We start from the raw sequence: 24,480 nt of genomic DNA, 5'->3' as shown, positions 1-24,480 counted from the left end.
TACCATAAAAATTACACGCCGAGTTGCACACAGGCACAACGAAGACTTTTACCACTTGAACTTTTGGCAAAACCATTCTTAAGCAAAGGCCCCCACCACACACACACACACACACACACACACACACACACACACACACACACAGGCACGTGTCTCTGGCAGGGCTAGAGATAGCAGTCTTGTGTGCGCTTGAGGTGTGCTTGCTTGCATGAATGTGTGGTGTTTTGTTTTCTGAAGAAGGCCTTGTTCAAAAGCTCATATGTGACAGTTTTTTCGTTGTGCCTGTCTGCCACTACATGTATCATCTTTACAGTGATTAGCAACCAATCCTTTTCAAAAAATTGTTGATATTCCAACATGGACTTTCCACTTTTTGATTATGCAATTAAAGAGGTTGAAACATATTGGTAGCACATTTCATACATGGCACTGCATCTCACTTTGAGGTAGCAATACAGCTCTGGCAGTGTGTCATTAGCTCTTGAGCCACACAGACGTGTGTTGTGGTAAGGTCTGAGGTCTGGCCGAGTTTGGAGGGAGGGGAGGGGGAGGGGGAGGGGGAGATGCATTCTTTATGTTCCATGTCAATTAGCATACAAGTTAGCTAATCAGGCCATTGTGCAAGCAAATTCAAAAGGCCCACCAGAGATGGTGTCACCAAACACGTTCTTCGTTTGGTTTCCTAAAATCTAAAGAGAGAGGAATACAAAGTTCAACATGGGGCAATAGTGAGAACCGAATCTGAGCTAAAGGCAGAGTAGTCTCATACACTTCTATCTATGCTAGGAGAACAACTTACACTATTTTATATGGTAGGCAACTTGAATTTGCAAGAGCAACAGCCTGATTGGCTAAGTTCAATAGCTGTCACTAAAAGAAACACACTTGAAAATCTCTCAGGATTTTGAAGCTTCACTGTTCACAAAGTGTTTGAAAAAATTTCAATATTAAGTGCTTATTTAGCTCAGAAAAGTCAGTAATGTCAGTTTTTTCTCATCCTCCTTTCAAAATTTATTTGGTTATTGATTTATTTTTAAATGGTTTCAGTTCTCTGATACTGCAGACGTGTGTGCAAGTTGCATTTGCATGAGTGTGTGTGTGTGTGTGTGTGTGTGTGTGTGTGTGTATACTGCTGACAAAGGCCTTAATGGCCGAAAGCTATAATTGTGTGAATGTTTTTGTTGTGCCTATCGCGACTCACAACTCCACTATATAGTTAGTAGCAACTTTCCCTCTCTGGTATTGTTACATTCCATCCTGGATTTTCCATTGTTTGATTAATTAAAAAATGAGATATCTACTTGTTGCACTGGTCCAGATGGTACGTTACCCACTTATGATTTGCAAAATAAACTAACTGCTAATGATGATAAAAATATTTATTTACAAAGAAATACATATTAATGTTGAGATATGCAAGAGTTGTTTTAACCATATACAACAATGTCAAATATTTTGAAAAACACTATTGGTCATTCACTTTCTCACCTCCACAAATACCACAAAATTTCAAAGCAATTATTGTCAGAAGTCGTTCACTGCATCTTCAGGTGATGAGCCACATGCTTCTGGATATCTTTGAGAAGGCAAGTTTTTGTAAAATAGCCAATATTCCAATTCTAGTGCAGGAAACACTGACATGGACAGGGACATCAAATAGTTGTCCTTTTCATTTATTATAGACATGATGGACACGTATAAATATATGATGTCAGACAATGAGATTTTATTGATTTTTCTTGTTATAGTTCAGACCTCTAAGCTTCTCGTCCAAGTATTCTTTAAATTGTGTAACAAATGGATGGTGTTTTGTAAGTTTAGCCAGCAAATCCTCTGCCATCTGACTGGCTTCCCATTCAGATCATCATTCCTAATAGTCATGCGGTGACTTAGATTATCCTTCCAGCTGCTAATCTTCTCATGGGTTATTTCGTGAACAACATACGGTTTGTCACCCTTTCTTCTTGCACTGCTGACTAGAGTCTTCTAGTCAGCAGGATAGTTTGCTTTTCTGATTATTTTTTTCTTCTGTAGAGTTTGCCAAACGCAATGAATCACATTCAATTTCACTATACCAGCAACTATGAATTTTAAACTAATGTTAGATATTTCCAAGACAATGATCAAGCACATTGCAACAATAAATTTGTTTAATTTCTGTCCTCCAAAGTGTTCGCTAAATTAGGAAATGTGATTTACTGTTGCAAGAACAGATTTGAAATATTCATATGAATGGTTTGCTATCTTACAGTTTCCTCGTTTTTCCTCTATTTTTGGCCACATGAAACAATCTTGAAGCAGCTAAATCTGATACTTACATACAGGAAGTTCTGTTTTCATCTTCCTGAAAAAGACCAGGTCTTCTATGCATGTCCTACAACACCTCTGGGACTCTGGGACAATACAGATGAACTTGCACTAAATTATAATGCTCATCAGTAAAAGACAGGGTTGGAGAGGAAAAGAACCAAGACATGGAGCGAGAACCAAACTCAGATGGGACTTCTGTAAGTTGCAAATTCAATCTCCAGCATGTTTTGTTGGCACCAAATGATCCTACCAACAACAACTTGTTTTATAAGTAACTATTCAAATCTTCTTTCCATACTGTATGACCTAAAACCAAAACAACCACATTGATGTGGCAGAAATTGAGGGGGAAACGAGGACACTGTAAGATAGCAAGCCATTTGTATGAATATTTCAGACCTCTCCCTACAATGGTACATCTTAGTAATCACTGTGGAGGACAGAATCAAACAAATTTGTTGTTGCAATGTGCTTCACCATTGTTTGGAACTACCTAATGTAAAAATGATTGATTTGAAATTTATGGTTATTGGTCATAGTGAAATGAAATCCAGCTCAGTATATTTGGCAATTATGAAAGATGTTCATGCTTTACAACATAAACTGGACAAATGCATAAATAATGGGGGAAACTATACTCACCAAACATTGTTTACAATGTGGACAATATTATTAACTTACAGGCTACAGAAATATCTAACATGACATGTCAAGATATCGACTTCTAGCATTATAGTTATCTAATCACTAGCCGTTCGTATTAAGCCACAACTCAAGATATCCATTTGTAGGAAAGAAATACATCCTGGTTGTTGAAATACATATTTTTTCCCAACAGTAAATCCTGAGAGATACCCAACTGTAGCATTGAACAGAACACATCAAGTAAGGAGAGTCATATAAAGACCTCAGGAAGTGCAAAAAATTGAATTATTTACCTCTTGTACTAAGTTGGCATCTCTTAACCTTTTGGTAGAGGACAATGAGCACTAAGAAACAACTAAAAGATGCTAGTGAAATGCAGTATATTGGCTAACTGCAGAAAAAACAGCCGCAATGAAATTTTCCAAGTGTGATTACATCACTCAAAAAATGGACAACTTCACTCTGAATGCAGCTGATGGCATCTGAAATAGTACAAGAGACATGCCTGACATTCAGTCAGCTGACCAGAAGCGTGTCACACAGGTTTGTCGGATAAAGAAGCATATCAAGGAAAAGCTCTCAGAACGTGTGCAGAGGGGCAGCTGCCATCTTGATATAGTCACCTGGGCCAGACAGCTACTGACAGCAGCTGGCATAGACGATGGAAAAGTCTATGGAAATGAGCAAAACAGGAAATGAGCTGCCTATGGTTCAGGGGGTTGTAGTGATTTGCCAGTGTTTGTTTCTAATGTCACTATGGAAGCAAAGAGGGTTTTTAAAGTGAGGGTCACATGTTGAAAGTAGCAGTAAATTGGCAAGAGGCACTGACAACCAATAATGTAAATGAACGTGCTCACAGTGGCTTGGTTTGTAGTGAAGGGTTTTGAAGAGGAGGTAGTAACACCTGATAGCAGACAATCACTACCACAAACAAGAATAGGGAAACTGAATGAAGCTTCAGTACCAGTTTAGACTGTGGCAAATTATGATAGAGGAACAAGACAGTTTTAAAAACAGGTATACAAACGGTGGAGGAGTGGACACAGGTTCAGGGCACTCCTTTGCCCTTGGGATGTGTAATTGCTTCTAAAAGGCAAAAAATTAGCTATGACTGACAGCATGAGGATGCAGAACAATGGCAATTACTGCATCTAAAACACACAATGTGTATCCATAGGGCATGTGGCCTGCAATTGATAGGTGTCATGATGGCAAAAGACTCTTGATTAGTCCCCCATCTAGATCTCTGGGAGGAGACTGCCAAGGAGGAGAACCATGAGAAAAACATGAAATAACCTATGGATAACAACCTACCAGTAGAAGAGAAGAATGTTGGAAGTCTGAAAGTGAAGGGAGTATAGGAAATCTGAAAAGGGAAATGCAAAGCCTCAGTCTCAATATAGTGGGCGGGGGGGTCGTCAATGAAGTGAAATGGAAACAAGGTAAAGATTTCTGGTCAGAAGAACATAGGGTAATATCAACAGCAGCAGAAAATGATATAACAGGAGAAGGTTGAATAGGAATGTACGGCAGCGAATGAGTTTCTGTGAACAGTTCAATAATAGGGTTGTTCTCAACACAACCAAGAGCAAACCAATGCCAACAACAATCTCATGTATAGTAATTCGGTATGTAAAGGAAGATGAAAATCATACTTGGAAAAAACCTGGAGATACAGGAAGATTCCAGCTGGTTTACATCATAGTGAGACACAAATTTTGATATCAGATATTGGACTGTAAGGCATATCCAGGTACAGACATATATTCAGATCAAAAATCAGTAATGATGAAAAGTAGACAGGAGTTTTAGAAAACTGTCCAGAGTAATCGATGTGGAAGAAAGTGGGATACCTGAAGTACTAAAGAAGACAAGATGCTTTTGAAGTTCACTAAGAATATGGATACTGTGATTTGGGACACAGAGCAGGCATTTCAGTTGAAGAGGAGTGGTCATCTCTACGAAGAGATTGCACAGAAGCACAGATACAAGGAAAGTAAATGTGAAGAAACATTGAGCAGTAGAAGAATTGCTTCAGCTGATCAAGGGGAATAACAGCTTCACAAATGTCTCAGGAATCAAATAAATAGAAAGTGCAGGAAAGTCAGGTGAAATGGCTGCAGGGCAAAAAATTATACATATGATCTTAGGAAGGACTGGCTCAGCACACAGAGAGTGTAATGGGAATTCCACTATTAAATGCAGATGAGAGAGCAGATAAGTGGAATGAGTACCCTGAAAGCCTCTATCAGGGGGCGGAATTGTCTGATGACATGATAGAAGGAGAAATTAAGAGTCAGTACGTAAAACGTATGGGATCCAGTATTAGAATCAGAATTTGAAAGAGTTAAAATAAGGCACAAGGGATAGATAACACCCAATTGTAATTTCTGAAATCACTGGGTGAAGTGGCAACGAAACTACTATTCACATTGGTGTTTATAATGTATGACACTGGCAACATACCATCAGACTTTCGGAAAAATGTCATCCTTACAATTCCAATGACAGCAAGGGTAGACCGGTGTGACAACTATCAGATGATCGGCGTAACAGATCATGGATCCAAGCTGCTGACCAGAATAATAAACATATGAATGGAATAGAGAATTGAGGATCTGTTACATGACAATCAGTGTGGCTTTAGGAAAGATAAGGGCACCAGATAGGCAGTTCTGGCATGCACTTGATAATGGAAGCAAGACCGAAGAAAAATCAAGACACATTGAATTTTTCTACTTTGAAAAAGCATTCAACAATGTAAAATGATGGACAGTGTTCAAAATTCCGAGAAAAATAAGGTTAAGGTATAAAGACAGGTAATTTGTAATATACACAATAATCAAAAGGGAACAACAGACAAGTCAGGGATGCAGTTTTCACCCCTACAACAGCAATAAACGAATGGTTCAAAAGTGGGATTGAAATCCAGGGTGAAAGGATACCAATGATAAGATTTGTTGATGAGATTGCTATCTTCAATGAAAGTGAAGAACAATTAAACAGGATCTGCTGAATGGAATGAACAGTCTACTGAGCATGGAATATGGTCTTAGAGCAAACTGAAGAAAGAAAAAAGTAATAGGAAGTAGCAGACATGAGAATAGTGAAAAAGTAAACAAATCTGGGGACTTCTACTACCTTGGAAATAAAATAATCCATGATGGATGAAGCAAGGGCACCATAAAAAGCGGACTAGCACAGGCAAAGGCGGCATTCCTAGCTAAGGGAAATCTACTGATATCAAACATAGACCTTAACTCGAGAACGAAACTTCTGAGAGAGTAGACTTGGAGCACAGCGTAGTACGAAACGTGTACAGTGGGGAAACAGGAACAAAAGAGAATCAAAGCATTTGAGATGTGATGTTACAGAAGATTGTTGAGCATTATGTGAACTGGTAAGATAAGAAATGAGGAGGTTCACCACAGAATTGGCAGATAAAGGAACATATGGAAAACATTGACAAGAAGAAGGGACAGGACGATAGGACATTTGACAACATCAGGGAAACAATTCCAAGGTACAAGCTGTTGAGAGTAAAAAAGTTCTGTAGGGGAAGATAAGAGTTTGGAATAGATCCAACAATTAATTGAGGACGTATGGTGCACATGCTACTCTGAGGTGAAGAGTAAAGGAATTCATGGTGGTTGTCTCAAGCATCAAACCGGTCAGCAGACAAGCAGACAGAGAGAGAGAGAGAGAGAGAGAGAGAGAGAGAGAGAGAGAGAGAGAGAGAGAGAGAGAGGGGGGGGGGGGACAGAGGGGGGGGCTGGCTTTGCGTCAGAAGTTATAGTACAATGTGGACCACTTGCAAATCATGAACAAAATTATAGTTTTAGGTCTGTTTTATCAGGAATCTTTGGAATGCTCAATGTGAGTGGAGACAAAGAGGAAAATAAAAGAAACCCTTGAGTGTTTGGGTAATGGAGCACGAAGTAGTGGTTCAGCAGAGTGGTGAGCAGCCAATTATGGAAACAGATGGTACTCGTTCACAGATTAAAGAGATAGACAACATACACAAACTTGCAGAAGAGAGCATGCAGATAAAATATGAAAGGAGATTTGAGCACGATGTGAAGACTAGGGAGGCAGTTGCAACTAAATCAAGTAATGCCATTGAACTTTTTGACTTATGGACTAGTAAGGGTTATGTGGAGGAGATGTTAAGGGATTTTTATTCAAGTACTGAGGCAGAATCTGTTGAGGAAAATGACACAGTGAAAACTGTTGATGAGGTGGATTCAAGAAACAAAATACAAGCATTTATATTTGATGATGATAAGATAAGGGATAGTTGCCAGAGCAAAAACCTGTGAGGAGGAGAGAGTAATGGAAGAAAAAATTTGTGCATGCGGTACTGTCATCTGTGTGTTGTAGGAAGATTGACAGTTAAATAAAAGTTTTAATTGGCACCAGTGCAAAATCAAATATATTCATAACTGGAGGCTTGGTACTTGTAAAGATAAAAGAATAGGTTCAAGTAAACTGACTTTGAAATGAAGAAACTGTGGCATGTGTATCACTGACCATTTGAAATTGGCATTGTGCTACATGATAGTATTTACTGGTTGATGTATTCAAGATAGAGGAAACAGTTGTGAATAAGGAATATTGTTGGCTTACAGAGAAAAATAAGGATCTGATTGAGGTAATTCTTTCTATTTTTACTTGTGTAGACATCTTACTACAATCTTTGCTGAATGCATTTAAAGATAGTACTAACTGGATGAATGTAGGTGTAAATTTAATTACAAACAGTTACGGATTGTTAGTATGCATTCACTTGGTGAGATTCTAAAGGAAAATGGTATTGCTTTCATTAGTTAAGGAAGCTTTGTTTTTGGGTAACTGTTACCAAGATTAACAGAGAGCTATTTTTGTTTGGGCATTAGTTATAAATGGTAAAAAGGGAGCTGAAGGCATTCATCCTTCAGAGCACTCATATTCTTGGTGAGAAAGCGTGTAGCATACACTGAACCTCAAGCTGGGCATGGCTTTATTCCTCTTGGCCTGTTGTTAACTACTTTTCTATCGGTTGTTAGGATGAGGAGAAGAGTACTCTATTTTGACCTCAAATTAACAAACCCGCTTTTAAGGAAAGCCTGCTTTTAACAAATGTTTCCATTGGTCCTGGTGAAACTCCCATAAAAACAATGTTGTTCTTACCCGCTTTTAACAAATCATGCTTTAAGAAAAAGTCCGCTTTTAAGGAATAAACATGAAACATCCATAACATTAAAATCCAGCTTTTACGCAATTCCTGACATGACCGAGTGAGTTTCTGAATTATTTCAGTTTTACACTGGTCACACTATGTGTCATGTGATGGCAGTATAAGGTAATTGAGTCTTTCAGTCAACACGTATCTAGATCAAATTCCATTGTAGCCATAACCAGCAACAGAGGTTAACAAATAGGAAAGCAAATTTTGTCATGCCACCATGTGATTCTGGTAATGCGATCAGGTGTCACAGTCAAACAAAATGGAAGCGGTGAAGTGTTGTCTTCGTTGTTGTCGACTTTATTAGTTTTATACTTTTGTGGAGCTTTGGCATGCAAAAGCAGGAATTCCACGATTGAGCAAAAGCTGACAATCATCCACGATGTTGAAGACAAACATGGCAAAAAAGTACTATTTTGCGCCATCTTCATTGTATGGCATTCTCAAAAACAAGGAAGCATTGTTAAATGCCGAACTGCACAAGTCATCTGCAGCCTTTGAACCTGGATGTGATACACTCTATTACAGCAAAATACAGGATGGCAGTCATCCAGAAATCAATTATATACCTTGAGAGGAAGGAAGTGAACATTTTACAGGCCATGCATATGTCTGTTGCTGCATGGGATTGTGTAACATAACAGACTTGTGTTAAATTGTTTTGCAAAGGCTGGTGGCTGTGGTACATCAGATGCTGATAAATACGACATGGTTCACCATGAAGAATGAAGTAGAATCACAGATGTTCCTGAAAATGTGACATTCCAGGACTTTATTTCTTGTGATGACGAAGTTTTAACTACGACACCCGAGATGAATGTGAATGAGATGTGTGAAATTTTAGTGAAGAAACACCGTGAGGTATGATATGGTGATGGCAAAGATCATGAAGAAGCCGAGGAAGAGGAAGAAGAAAAGGAAGAGGCAGAGGCTGCTGCACCAAGTTTCGCAGCTGCTGTACAAGGGCTGGATATGTCAGGAACTAATTTTCATCGTTTAATGAAGAGGAGTAAATTATAACAAACATCAATCAACCAGAGCAACAACTTCTGTCATTACAGTACACTGGAAAGAGGAAATAATTAATTCTTGCTGATTTTTAAAAAAAAACTAAAGAACATGTTTTGCAAAGAGTGTGTATATGTGCATGCTGTATTTAAATTTGTAGCAGATTATTGGTAAGTTTGTGATTAAATAGCTCTTACATCACCTAAACATGCTTGAATTATGATTTCGGATCACTCCTTCCACGTACCTAGGCAAAACCCCCATTTAAGAAAGAATGCCTATTTAAGGAAAAAATAATGGATTTTGTTATACATATAATAACAGAAAGAGAGAATTAAAGGATCTACTGCAATGGTAATGAGGGAAAATTATCTATGGAAATTGAGAGAGCTAGTAAAAACAATAATACTTATCAAAGCAAGACAGTGCTGAGAATAAGAATTATTTGCTAGAGTCAAAGAGAAAGGAAATGTGATAAGTTGGATTGGAAGTAGGTGATGCAAAAGTATTTGGAATTATGGTATACTATATTCAATACAAGCAAGTACGAATATGTTATTGAAGGCTGAACTTGTACTGGAGGAGGAGAAGTTTGTGGGATCTACAGAAGTTTCTATTGAGAGTCATAGTCTAGATAAATTTTCTTTTTTTATGAATAAATAAGTGTAATTGAGAGTATTACAATCAACATCGTCAAATGCTTTCTCTAAGCCTACAAATGCTAGAAACGTAGGTTTGCCTTTCCTTAATCTTTCTTCTAAGATAAGTCGTAGGGTCAGTATTGCCTCACGTGTTCCAACATTTCTACGGAATCCAAACTGATCTTCCCCGAGGTCGGCTTCTACCAGTTTTTCCATACAGGGAGCGAAAGGCTATTTACAATTTGTATAGAAAGCAGATGGCAGTTATAAGAGTCGAGGGGTATGAAAGGGAAGCACTGGTTGGGGAGTGAGACAGGGTTGTAGCCTATCCCCGATGTCATTCAATCTGTATATTGAGCAAGCAATAAAGGAAACAAAAGAAAAGTTCGGAGTAGGTATTAAAATCCATGGAGAAGAAATAAAAACTGAGGTTCGACGATGACATTGTAATTCTGTCACAGACAGCAAAGGACTTGGAAGAGCAGCTGAACGGAATGGACAGTGTCTTGAAAGGAGGGTGTAAGATGAACATCAACAAAAGCAAAACGAGGATAATGGAATGTAGTCGAATTAAGTCGGGTGATGCTGAGGGAATTAGATTAGGAAATGAGACACTTAAAGTAGTAAAGGAGTTTTGCTATTTGGGGAGCAAAATAACTGACAATGGTCGAAGTAGAGAGGATATAAAATGTAGACTGGCAATGGCAAGGAAAGCGTTTCTGAAGAAGAGAAATTTGTTAACATCGTGTATAGATTTAAATGTAAGGAAGTCGTTTCTGAAAGTATTTGTATGGAGTGTAGCCATGTATGGAAGTGAAACGTGGACGATAAATACTTTAGGCAAGAAGAAAATAGAAGCTTTCGAAATGTGGTGCTACAGAAGTATGCTGAAGATTAGATGGGTAGATCACATAACTAATGAGGAGGTTTTGAATAGAATTGGGAAGAAGAGGAGCTTGTGGCACAACTTGACTAGAAGAAGGGATCGGTTGGTAGGACATGTTCTGAGAAATCGAGGGATCACAAATTTAGCATTGGAGGGTAGCGTGGAGGGTAAAAATCGTAGAGGGAGACCAAGAGATGAATACACTAAGCAGATTCAGAAGGATGTAGGCTGCAGTAGGTACTGGGAGATGAAGAAGCTTGCACAGGATACAGTAGCATGGAGAGCTCCATCAAACCAGTCTCAGGACTGAAGACCACAACAACAACAACAACAACAACAACAAGTCTAATTGCTGTTTAGGAGTAAGCTATTAAGGGAAAATTGTCATATACGAGTCTATAGATATATGTAAAGTTTCCTTTGATGGGGGAAAGATAAGACGAGCTTTTGTGAAAATCTGCCTAATGGTGAGTGTGGAGCAGCTTAGTAACAAAACTAATGGTTGTAGCTAGTATTGTATTAACAGGATTGCATACCCACTGATGGAAGTAACTTGAAAGTGATCTGTAAACAAAGACGGCAACACAGAAAGTGCATACCTGTAGTTTAGAATTATACAATAATGGCTCTTATTTAAGTTTTGCTTTCACTGTGTGTCCCAGTTCTGTTAGGATTGTGGCTAAGGCAACCAAGTCATGGATGATATTCACTGAATCACTGTACTTACTCAAAATAATCTCCCCCTGAATCAATAAACAATTGAAAATTATTTGAAAGTGTTTTGAAACAGTCACTGTATTCTTTTTTGGAATTGCATTTAGTACTGCAGTACAATTTTCTTGGATGTCCGTAAGTGTGTTATAACGGTTTTGTCTCATTGCCAACTTCATTTTGAGTTGAGGAAGTAGCAGAAGTCAGCTGGGAGCAAATCCAGTGAATATAGCAGATGATCCAGGACTGTGATCCATCTTCTGGCCAAACACTTGTGCATGATCTTCACTTTGGGGGCTGGGGTGGTGGTGTGGAGGAGCAACAAGGATGCCTACTTCTCGGTATTCAGGTGGAATGCGATGAATTCTTGACCACAAATGATGGAGCTCTACCAGCTTTTTCCGATGAGTGTCCAGCAGGTACTGCTACAGTCGCGGCCAGAATGCCTGCTGCAGCAATGCTAGACAACTTACCACAAGAAAGCATTGCAGTTTGGAATTTCTCACAAGCAGGCCTAACAGAATTGGAACACACCGTGTATAGAATATATACAAATATGTGGATTACTCTGTATTCACATATTTTATTTGCCATGACTTTGTACTTAAGAGAGAAGTTCATATCAAGTGGATAATGCAATATCTATAATAATAATAATAATAATAACAGTTCCGTCCTCCGTCACAGCGGGACCCACCTCCTCTTCCTCAAAATCACCCTCTCCGAACCTTCCAGGAATTTATGACTTCCAGCCTTGCCTCTCAATCCTCCTTAAAAAACCTTAATCCTACTCCCAACATCACCACTGCTGAAGCCCAGGCTATCCGTGATCTGAAGGCTGACCGATCCATCGTCATTCTTCCGGCGGACAAGGGTTCCACGACCGTGGTACTTGATCGTCAGGGGTATGTGGCTGAGGGACTGCGTCAGCTTTCAGACAGCACTGCATACAAAGTTTGCCAAGGCAATCCCACTCCTGATGTCCAGGCGGAGCTTCAAGGAATCCTCAGAACCTTAGGCCTCCTACAAAACCTTTCACCTGACTCCATCAACCTCCTGACCCCACCGACACCCCACACCCCTACCTTCTACCTTCTTCCTAATATTCACAAACCCAATCATCCCAGCCGCCCCATTGTAGCTGGTTACCAAGCCCCCACATAACGTATCTCTGCCTACGTAGATCACCACCTTCAACCCATTACATGCAGTCTCCCATCCTTCATCAAAGACACCAACCACTTTCTCGAACGCCTGGAATCCTTACCCAATTTGTTACCCCCGGAAACCATCCTTGTAACCATTGATGCCACTTCCTTATACACAAATATTCCGCACGTCCAGGGCCTTGCTGCGATGGAGCACTTCCTTTCATGCCGATCACCCGCCACCCTACCTAAAACCCCTTTCCTCATTACCTTAGCCAGCTTCATCCTGACCCACAACTTCTTCACTTTCAAAGGCCAGACATACCAACAATTAAAGGGAACAGCCATGGGTACCAGGATGGCCCCCTCGTACGCCAACCTATTTATGGGTCGCTTAGAGGAAGCCTTCTTGGTTACCCAGGCCTGCCAACCCAAAGTTTGGTACAGATTTATTGATGAAATCTTCATGATCTGGACTCACAGTGAAGAAGAACTCCAGAATTTCCTCTCCAAACCTTTGGTTCCATCAGATTCACCTGGTCCTACTCCAAATCCCATGCCACTTTCCTTGACGTTGACCTCCATCTGTCCAATGGCCAGCTTCACACGTCCGTCCACATCAAACCCACCAACAAGCAACAGTACCTCCATTATGACAGCTGCCACCCATTCCACATCAAACGGTCCCTTCCCTACAGCCTAGGTCTTCGTGGCAAACGAATCTGCTCCAGTCCGGAATCCCTGAACCATTACACCAACAACCTGAAAACAGCTTTCGCATCCCGCAACTACCCTCCCGACATGGTACAGAAGCAAATTACCAGAGCCACTTCCTCATCACCCAGAACCTCCCACAGAAGAACCACAAAAGTGCCCCACTTGTGACAGGATACTTTCCGGGACTGGATCAGACTCTGAATGTGGCTCTCCAGCAGGGATACGACTTCCTCAAATCCTGCCCTGAAATGAGATCCATCCTTCATGAAATCCTCCCCACTCCACCAAGAGTGTCTTTCCGCTGTCCACCTAACCTTCGTAACCTCTTAGTTCATCCCTATGAAATCCCCAAACCACCTTCCCTACCCTCTGGCTCCTACCCTTGTAACCGCCCCCGGAGTAAAACCTGTCCCATGCACCCTCCCACCACCACCTACTCCAGTCCTGTAACCCGGAAGGTGTACACGATCAAAGGCAGAGCCACGTGTGAAAGCACCCACGTGATTTACCAACAGACCTGCCTACACTGTGAAGCTTTCTATGTGGGAATGACCAGCAACAAACTGTCCATTCGCATGAATGGACACAGGCAGACAGTGTTTGTTGGTAATGAGGATCACCCTGTGGCTAAACATGCCTTGGTGCACGGCCAGCACATCTTGGCACAGTGTTACACCGTCTGGGTTATCTGGATACTTCCCACTAACACCAACCTGTCAGAACTCCGGAGATTGGAACTTGCCCTTCAGTATATCCTCTCTTCTCGTTAGCCGCCAGGCCTCAACCTCTGCTAATTTCAAGTTGCCGCCACTCATACCTCACCTGTCATTCAGCAACATCTTTGCCTCTGTACTTCCGCCTCGAATGACATCTCTGCCCAAACTCTTTGCCTTTACAAATGTCTGCTTGTGTCTGTGTATGTGCGGATGGATGTGTGTGTGTGTGTGTGTGTGTGTGTGTGTGTGTGTGTGTGTGTGTGTGTGCGAGTGTGCGTGTGCGTGTGCGTGTGCGCGCGCGCGCGCCTGCGAGTGTATACCTGTCCCTTTTTCCCCCTAAGGTAAGTCTTTACACTCCCGGGATTGGAATGACTCCTTATCCTCTCCCTTAAAACCCACATCCTTTCGTCTTTCCCTCTCCTCCCCTCTTTCCTGATGAAGCAACCGTTGGTTGCAAAAGCTTGAATTTTGTGTGTATGTGTTTGTTTGTGTGTCTATCAACCTGCCAGCACTTTCGTTTGTTAAGTCACATCATCTTTGTTTTTAGATATAATAATAATAATAATAATAATAATAATAATAATAACATTTATTTTGAGCCAATTGTGAGAATCATTACTAAGCTTGGGATGGAAAAAAGGTTTTACAGTGATTTATGTTGCTTTGCATTTGAGAGAACTGAATTTGTGAAAATATTACCACATTTTATGTACTTGATAAGTGAATTTTTGATGAAGGCAAGACTGCAAGGTGCAGTTTGTGCTAGGGGAACCTGAGTGAGGTTCAATCTCTAATGCCTGGTGGCACTTAATTTTCTGTTGCACATGAATTCATGAGTGGAAAGATGCCAGATGGAAGCCAAGAACTTAAAGGTGCTTGTTAAGTGTGAATATGGGATAGCCATCAAGTGCCACGCAGACCTGTAAGAGTCGAGAGACTCTTGTGCTGAAATGATGGAGATGGACTGCTATGGAAATGGAGATTCCACAAACCAATGATGTTAATGTAATCTTTCCATTCTAATATTTAACTGTACATGTACGCAACTGTTTCTGTACTTCAGGGATTTGCTTATGTACTAGTTTAATAAGAATATGATGAGGAGCTGTAGATGGGTATGCTCAATTCTGTTATTGTAAACTACCAATCAGATTTCAATTTATCATTGAATTAAATTTTCAGCAGACAACTAATTAACATTTTTGCATGTTCTGGTTGTTAGTTTAAGGTTTGCACTGACTTCTTCAAAGGTCTATTTACAATATCCCTCTTCAAAAGTCGGTCGGCGGAGGGTGCAGTGAAACAAACTCATTCCACTGCATGTGTGGCATTCGTCATTGCTTCTCACGACTCAAAGGCAGTGCCACAGTTCTGACAGTAAGTCACGAGCTCTTGTGGCGTGCGTACGTGTGTGTGTGTGTGTGTGTGTGTGTGTGTGTGTGTGTGTGTGTGTGTGTAAGAGGGGTGAATGATAGTCAGGTTAATATGTTTTTACATATAGCGAATGAAAAATGACAGACAAGCACATTGACTTGGAACCCAAGGACAAGTATGCAGTGTTGTTTAGCTAGTGATATCAGCTACAAAGGTCACATCACGTGACCACTAAGTAATATTACACACTAAGTGGTGAAAAGGTCACCTTTATAGTGATGCCCACTAAGAAGAAATAAAATTATGGAAATTACAATTAACCATACTTGACAAGGGGCTGGTACTCGTACAGTGCCAGGCCAGTTATAATATAGGTGGCACATCTTGTAGGTCATACGCTGGACGTGGTCAGCCTGCATGCTGCTTGTGTCATAGATGACAACGTAATGTGTTGGTGAAACTGTTCCCTGTTAACAATTGTTAATAATTGTAAATAACAGCATAGAACAACAGAAAATTTAAAATAAGTACACTGCTAAGAAATAAATAGTTCTGATCACTAACAAATATAAAATTATTAGAAAAAATGGAATAATTTAACGTTTTCTTTGTAAATTACTCCTTCTCTCCCCTCCCCCCAAACAATGAGGAGCAACTGAGGAATGTAGAGGAAAGTTGCAAGACTTGTCAACAGTGTGCAAAATGGGTGGTATTGCAGGTATTTACTTTAATCCTGGACCAAACTTTGAATGATAAAGCCCAGCACATTCAAAACCATTAGTCTTATATGCAGCAGGCTACGGTTTTATATATTCAACAGTTAATTTGCAGAGCTATTAGTACAGCCTTTCTTAAGGAAATAAGGAGCAGCACCAGCTGATTTACTTAATCACAAATTAGTAAGTCCAGCTTAAGTATTACAAACATACTTTATTTACTGGTTTCCCCCTACTTCCCATTTCAGTGTTGAGTCCTGGATACACATACAGCTTAAACATTAAGAGTAGTTTGACAAAATGTGCTGAACTACCAAAACTATTTAAAAAGTCTCTGAGAAGATGTGGAGAAGAGACAACAAAAATCTGATAGAAGAAAAAACTAAATAGCAGCAAGTATACGTAATAAAAATAAACTTTCGTTGTGCAACTGTCACATTCCATCAGTCAAGGTCACAGACAGAACACTAACTAGTAACAGAAAGAAAATTATAAAATCAATGGACTATTTCTAAAAATATTGTTATGGTTCAATAAGTAAATCACAAACACACTCAGTTACTAATGAAAATAATTACAATCCCAAAGTAATGTCAGATGTGGACTGTAACACCATTCATTGAATGAACAGAAAGGTATGCAAGAAAGTTTTTCAATAAGAATAGTTAAGGCTGGTAGCAAAGTAATGCAAAGAGAAACTAACAAAATTATTTTCAGCATCTCTACTAAAAACAGTTCCCACAATTGGAACAATGTGTAATATGTTCCACTTCGAGACAACGGAAGAAAAAGTACTGGCTCATCAGTATTCTCTCTGTAATGTACAAGCTATCCATTAAAACCGTAATAATAAAAAGCATTTGTTTTTTATGAAGGATATGAACAAATTGGTTTTAGAGGTAGGTGTAGCTCAATTGACTATTTGCTAGTTGTGAGCAAAATTATAGAATGAAGTACCAAGCATGAATTAACACTTTGACATTCAGAGACTCTGAGAAAGTCTTTGATTTAATTTAACAAAAACTGTGCTAAACAACCTTTGTGAAACAGAATTTATGTGGAAGAAGTGTATATTGCAAAAAAAATTCGTATGCTTCATTAACAGCAAAACAATCACAATACTTCTTGATACCTTGCGCACTTCTGTTAGCAAAATGTAAGCTAGTAAATTAGCAGGACGTTGTTACTCTGGAAAAAAGCTGCTGCTTCCTCAGATACACTAAATAGTTGCTGTTTAATATTTACAGGAATACATCAACATGTTTTCAAAGAAAATAGTTACCTAAATATGTAACAATAGCGCAGTTTCCTATATATTGCTACTTATCATGCAGCTTTACAATGAACAATGCAACCTGCAACACAAATAATAGGATTTTTCTTCTCGAATCCAATTTATCACCTAATTGACAAGAAGAGAGGGCCTCCACAGCCATTTTTAATTTTCTTCTGAAGATGAAACAAGGTGGTGAGCAGGAGGTGCTAAGTGAAAGAAGGGAACTCAGAGAACTTCTTTACCATGTGTTAAAATGTTTTGTGCAAAAACTGTTTCAAACCATACCACAAGTAGGAGGATCCATGTGACTGGACGTGACACACTCAAATTTGCATGAAGCAATGAAACACCTTTTTCACTTTTTTTTTTAAATTTTTGAACAATCTATTTACTAATCAAGCATCAAAAGGAGAAAATATGTAAAAATGAGGACATGTGCAAGCTCTTGGAGCCAGTGGCTTCTCCTCCTCCTGGCAGGGGTGTAGAAAGGGAAGGAAGAGGATGAAGGAAAAGGACTGGCAAAGTTTAGGAAATCAGCAGAGTTATGCAACAGTTGCCCAGAATGCTGGGTCAGGAGGCTTAGTGGACAGGATGATACTTTCCTTTTCATTCCATCTGATAAGTCTCCCCTCACCCAGGGTTCTGGCTGACTTTACTGTTATTCTCTCCGTTTTATAAACCTTCCCAGGTCTTTTCTTTCATCCACTTCCTTCCCCTTCAACCTTTCTACAAGGAGGAGGAGCCACTCACTCTGAAAGCTTGCCCATTTCCTTAAATTTTGTGTGTGTTTTCTCTCGCTGCGGTTTGATGAATATAATTTTTTTTAAATCTATACAATTAAATTTTTAAAAATCAATTGCATTCGTTAAAACATCATATTAGGAATCAGAATTATGATCAACACGCTCTTCTGAAAATTTGTGATGTTAATGAAAATATAGGATGTTCATTCATTCCACTGCCATTGTTTAAGAACGATACGATGAGAAATATTTTGTATTGTTACTTCTACTGAGATTAATTAAAATAACCATAGATTAATTTCTTTTGCTTCGGTGTGTGTGTCAGGGGGGGGGGGGGGGAGTGGGGGGGGAGTAGGGGGGGGGGGAGATATAGTAAAAACTTGAAATCGTAAGAACACTGTGAGGCTCTACTTAGGTCTCTTCAAACCATACAATTCTTTACTTTACACAGTTTCTTAGTATTTGTTTCTACTAACCTCATGGGTAGATGATTTATGAAAAATTTAAGTAGTTCCAATGATTGAAGTAATTCTAAAATAAAGAAAACTTATTGTAAGAGTAAAATATTCTGAACTAAACTAAAATATGCTGAACTGAACCCCTTGTTTAGTGTATCTGTATGTTGACTCTGTCTCCACCATTTAATTAGCTGGACTCCAACAGTTTAAGTGTTGTCTCACCTGTCTCACATTTTGAGAAACTAGGAAGAAGTCAGACCAGTCACGTCGAGTGATAGTGTTGTCCATCACTGTTCCAGGAGGTGGATTGTCCAATGAACCATTTGTCTGTTACGATAAAAGAAGGCACCATTAAAACAAACTGAACACCACAAAATGTTAAGTAAATACAACATAATTATACAGGTATGTGAGAAATACACACTTTAAAAACAATGGAAGACTTATACAAAAAACTGGTGAAACAGGAACTATGCTCATTTTATTACTGTTATCTATAAGTGATATCAGTAGCAACACTTTTTTTTACCCATACAGTTCAACTGCAAGAGAGAATTTCCATGTAACATTATTTTTCCATAGAATTAGAATTGCGTTTTCACAACTGATCTGGATTACTGGACAACAGTGGAAACAGCTTCCTATCTGTTTACAAGTACCATGACAGCAAACATTCAGACAGCAATAAATGTTACAAATTTCAATGAATGGAAAAGCTTACTACAGCATGCAAAAATGAGGACTCTGTTTACTAGTAATGTAGACCAATGAGTTACACCAGCCCTACCCAACCAGCTTCAGTACTGCACTCATTCGACACTAAAACGAGGTTTGAGCAGTCATCAGCTCTTAGTGTATTCCCCGTTACTTATCTTAGATATGTTGCCACCTATGCATTTTTAAAAAGGGCACCTTCAAATCAGCAGACTGGGTATGGTCTAGGAAATTACAGCAAGATGAATACTCATTTCCTCTTAAGACTCTGGCATCTGACTAACAAAGACCTGTTCTAAAATCATGGGTAGCTAGGATTTGCTACATGGGTTACTCCACAGAACTGCTATAGAGTAATATACTACAGAATAGGCTCCTGACTCAACTGAGCAGTGAGCCTATTTCTTTGTTAGAATCATCAATCTTCTGACTTGGTGAGACCAGGCATTACTCCCTTTCTTGAGTCTTCATCTGAAGAGTACCAAATATCCTAAATTATTTTTTCAATACATTTCACTATATATCTTTATCTACAGTTTTTGACCTCCAAAGCAGGCTCTGGTACAATGGAACTCATTCCTTAACGTCTTAACACACATCCTATCACACAATCTCACTGAATATCAATTTTCTGGACTATAAGAAACACTTATTTCTTTGAAAAATTGCCTCCGAAATTCAAGTGTGTCTCATAATTGAAATTAATTACAAGTCCAGTGTTTGATTTAAAATACCCACCAGTCTTAAAAATGGTGATATATTTGATGCCTAGGGAAATCTGGAAAACCTATCTCTATCTGTCAACACTGGATTCAACTGGCAGCAGCAGTGCACTGATGTGACGAACATGAGTTGTGGGGATTCACAAGCTTGCCCTCCCTCACCACCATCGCAAACCCAGAACACTTTCTAGCCTATGATACATCACTGCAATCTATGATTCCAGTGAACCTGAATTTGAAGAGATTTATGTTATTGGTAACAGTGCAACAATTTTGTTAGTAGTTAGTTTCATAATGGAAAAAAATGCAAGGTATTCACATGATGTGGGCTACAAATTGAAAGTAATAGCACAAGCAGACAAACATGGAAACAGGACAGCTGAGCAGCATTTCACACTTCCAACAACAGAAAAAACTAGAAGATGTATTGACATGGATTCTAGGACACTATCAAAATGGCACTGGAATTAATACAAAAATATTCAAATACATGCTCATAAGCTAGCGCTACAGTCGAACTTAATGAGCTTTAAGGGTGGAGTTGGTTGGTGCTACAGGTTTATGAAGCATCATGAACTTAGCATGCGAATCAACACCAAAATATCTCAGAAAATGTCACAAGATTATGAAAATAATATTTTATTTTCCCATCACTTTATTATTCAACATCAAAAGAAAGTCACTGTGGAACTATGCCAAATAGCGAATATTTGATATGCCAAGCAAGGGAACTATTGCCATGAAAAGTGCTAAAACTGTAACTATAAAAACAAGTGGACATGAAAAAATGCACTACATGTTGTTCTTTCATGTTGTGCTGATGGTACTAAATTTAATCCAATCATCATTTTCAATGCCAAAACCTTCTGCAATACAGTCAGGTGGTGGTGTTCACATACGTGATAAGGGTTGGATGAATGAGGCTGGCGTGAAATTACAGACTAATAGAGTGTGGGAGAGAAGGAAAGGTGATTTATTGAAGAAAAGGTCTCTTCTTGTGACAGATCAGAATACTGCGAGAGAAACTGAGACAGGGAAATACAGGGCTTGCTTTTATTCAAGGACCACTTACTTAACGATTGCAACCTCTTGATGTATGGGGACACAAGATGAAACGATGAAACATGAGGGAGTAGGCCAATACGGAAAGGCAAAAAATGTACAAACATATGTGGAAACACCCCCCCACGAACCATGGACCTTGTCATTGGTGGGGAGGCTTGCGTGCCTCAACGATATATATAGCCGTACCGTAGGTGCAACCACAGCGGAGCGGTATCTGTTGAGAGGCCAGACAAACGTGTGGTTCCTGAAGAGGGGCAGCAGCCTTCTCAGTAGTTGCAGGGGCAACAGTCTGGATGATTGACTGATCTGGCCTTGTAACATCAACCGAAACGGCCTTGCTGTGCCGGTACTGGGAACGGCTGAAAGCAAGGGGAAACTACAGCCGTAATTTTTCCCAAGGGCATGCAGCTTTACTGTATGATTAAATGATGATGGTGTCCTCTTGGGTAAAATATTCCCCCATTTGCATCTCCAGGCGGAGACTACTCAGGAGGACGTCGTTATCAGGAGAAAGAAAACTGGCCTTCTACGGATCGGAGCATGGAATGTCAGATCTCTTAATCGGGCAGGTAGGTTAGAAAGTTTAAAAAGGGAAATGGATAGGTTAAAGTTAGATATAGAGGGAATTAGTGAAGTTCGGTGGCAGGAGGAACAAGACTTCTTGTCAGGCGAATACAGGGTTATAAATACAAAAGCAAATAGGGGTAATGCAGGAGTAGGTTTAATAATAAATAAAAAAAATAGGAGCGCGGGTAAGCTACTACAAACAGCATAGTGAATGCATTATTGTGGCAAAGATAGATATGAATCCCATGACTACCACAGTAGTACAAGTTTATATGCCAACTAGCTCCGCAGATGACGAAAAGATTGATGAAATGTATGATGAGATAAAAGAAATTAGTCAGATAGTGAAGGGAGACGAAAATTTAATAGTCATGGGTGAATGGAACTCGATAGTAGGAAAAGGAAGAGAAGGAAACATAGTAGGTGAATATGGAATGGGAGCAAGGAATAAAAGAGGAAGCCGCCTGATAGAATTTTGCACAGAGCATAACTTAATCATAGCTAACACTTGGTTCAAGAATCACGAAAGAAGGTTGTATACATGGAAGAAGCCTGGAGATACTGGAAGGTCTCAGACAGATTATATAATGGTAAGACAGAGATTCAGGAACCAGGTTTTAAATTGTAATACATTTCCAGGGACAGATGTGGACATCCCACCACAATCTATTGGTTATGAACTGTAGATTAAAACTGAAGAAACTGCAAAAAGGTGGGAATTAAAGGAGATGGGACCTGGATAAACTGAAAGAACCAGAGGTTGTACAGAGCTTCAGGGAGAGCATTAGGGAACGTATGACAAGACTGGGGGAAAGAAATACAGTAGGAGAAGAATGGGCAGCTTTGAGAGACGAAATAGTGAAGGTAGCAGAAGATCAAGTAGATAAAAAGACGAGGACTAATAGAAATCTTTGGGTAACAGAAGAGATACTGAATTTAATTGGTGAAGAGAGAAAATATAAAAGTGCAGTAAGTGAAGCAGGCAAAAAGGAATAGAAACGTCTCAAAAAATGAGATCGACAGGAAGTGCAAAATGGCTAAGCAGGGATGGCTAGAGGACAAATGCAAGGATGTAGAGGCACATATCACTAGGAGTAAGATAGATACTGCCTACAGGAAAATTAAAGAGAGGAAAGAGGACCACTTGCATGAATATCAAGAGCTCAGATGGAAACCTAGTTCTAAGGAAAGAAGGGAAAGCAAAAAGGTGGAAGGGGTATATAGAGGGTCTATACAAGGGCGATGTCCTTGAGGAAAATATTATAGGAATGGAAGAGAATGTAGATGAAGATGAAATAAGAGATATGATACTGCATGAAGTGTTTGACAGAGCACTGAAAGACCTGAGTCGAAACAAGGCCCCGGGAGTAGACAACATTCCATTAGAACTACTGACAGCCTTGGGAGAGCCAGGCCTAACAAAACTCTACCATCTAGTGAGCAAGAAGTATGAGACAGGCAAAATACCGTCAGACTTCAAGAAGAGTATAATAATTCCAATCCCAAAGAAAGCAGGTGTTGACAGATGTGAAAATTACCGAACTATCAGTTTAATAATCCACGGCTGCAAAATACTAACACGAATTCTTTACAGACGAATGGACAAACTGGTAGAAGCCAACCTCGGGAAAGATCAGTTTGGATTCCGTAGAAATGTTGGAACACGTGAGGCAATACTGACCCTACGACTTATCTTAGAAAATAGATTAAGGAAAGCATATCTACGTTTCGAGCATTTGTAGACTTAGAGAAAGCTTTTGACAATGTTGACTGGAATACTCACTTTCAAATTCTGAAGGTGGCAGGGGTAAAATATAGGAAGCAAAAGGCTATTTACAATTTGTACAGAAACCAGATGGCAGTTACGAAGAGTCGAGGGGCATGAAAGGGAAGCAGTGGTTGGGAAGGGTCTGAGACAGGGTTGTAGCCTACCCCCCGTTGTTATTCAATTTGTATATTGAGCAAGCAGTAAAGGAAACAAGAGAAAAATTCTGAGTAGGAATTAAAATCCATGGAGAAGAAAAAAAAAATTTGAGGTTCGCCGATGACATTGTAATTCTGTCAGAGGCAGCAAAGGACCTGGAAGAGCAACTGAATGGAATGGGCTGTGTCTTGTAAGAGGGATATAAGATAAACATCAACAAAAGCAAAACAAGCATTTTGGAATGCAGTCGAATCGAATCGGGTAATGCTGAGGGAATTAGACTGGTAAATGAGACACTTAAAGCAGTAGATGAGTTCTGCAATTTGGGGAGCAAAATAACTGATGATGGTCGAAGTAGAGAGGATATACATTGTAGACTGGCAATGGCAAGGAAAGCGTTTCTGAAGAAGAGGAATTTGTTAACATAGAGTATAGATTTTAGTGTCAGGAAGTCATTTCTGAAAGTATTTGTATGGAGTGTAGACGTGTATGGAAGTGAAATATGGACGATAAATAGTTTAGACAATATGAGAATAGAAGCTTTCGAAATGTGGTGCTACAGAAGAATGCTGAAGATTAGATGGGTAGATCACATAACTAATGAGGAGGTATTGAATAGAATTGGGGAGAAGAGGAATTTGTGGCACAACATGACTAGAAGAAGGGCTCAGTTGGTAGGGCATATTCTGAGGCATCAAGGGATTACCAATTTAATATTGGAGGGCAGCATGAAGGGTAAAAATCATAGAGGGAGACCAAGAGATGAATACACTAAACTGATTCAGAAGATTTTGGTTTGAAGTAGGTACTGGGAGATGAAGAACCTTGCACGGGATAGAGTAGCATGGAGAGCTGCATCAAATCAATCTCTGGACTGAAGACTACAACAACAACAACAACAACAACAACAAATTT

General features: G+C 39.5%; 1 protein-coding gene across 1 annotated transcript in view; it reads right to left on the bottom strand.

Moving 5' to 3' along the window:
* Window positions 1-24,480, bottom strand: part of LOC126457198 (piwi-like protein Ago3) — a 195,987-nt gene that overhangs the window by 6,773 nt on the left and 164,734 nt on the right. Inside the window, exons 16-17 of the mRNA XM_050093297.1 lie at window positions 18,796-18,900; window positions 15,707-15,847 (exon numbers count right to left, since the gene is read on the bottom strand). Coding sequence (XP_049949254.1) covers window positions 15,707-15,847; window positions 18,796-18,900 — 246 coding nt within the window. The remainder of the gene's footprint in view (window positions 1-15,706; window positions 15,848-18,795; window positions 18,901-24,480) is intronic.

The sequence above is a fragment of the Schistocerca serialis genome, chromosome 2 (genome assembly GCF_023864345.2).
Source record: "Schistocerca serialis cubense isolate TAMUIC-IGC-003099 chromosome 2, iqSchSeri2.2, whole genome shotgun sequence".
NCBI classification, from domain to species: domain Eukaryota; kingdom Metazoa; phylum Arthropoda; class Insecta; order Orthoptera; family Acrididae; genus Schistocerca; species Schistocerca serialis.
Note: the sequence above shows the minus strand (reverse complement) of the source record. Positions and strands in the feature narration are given on the sequence as shown.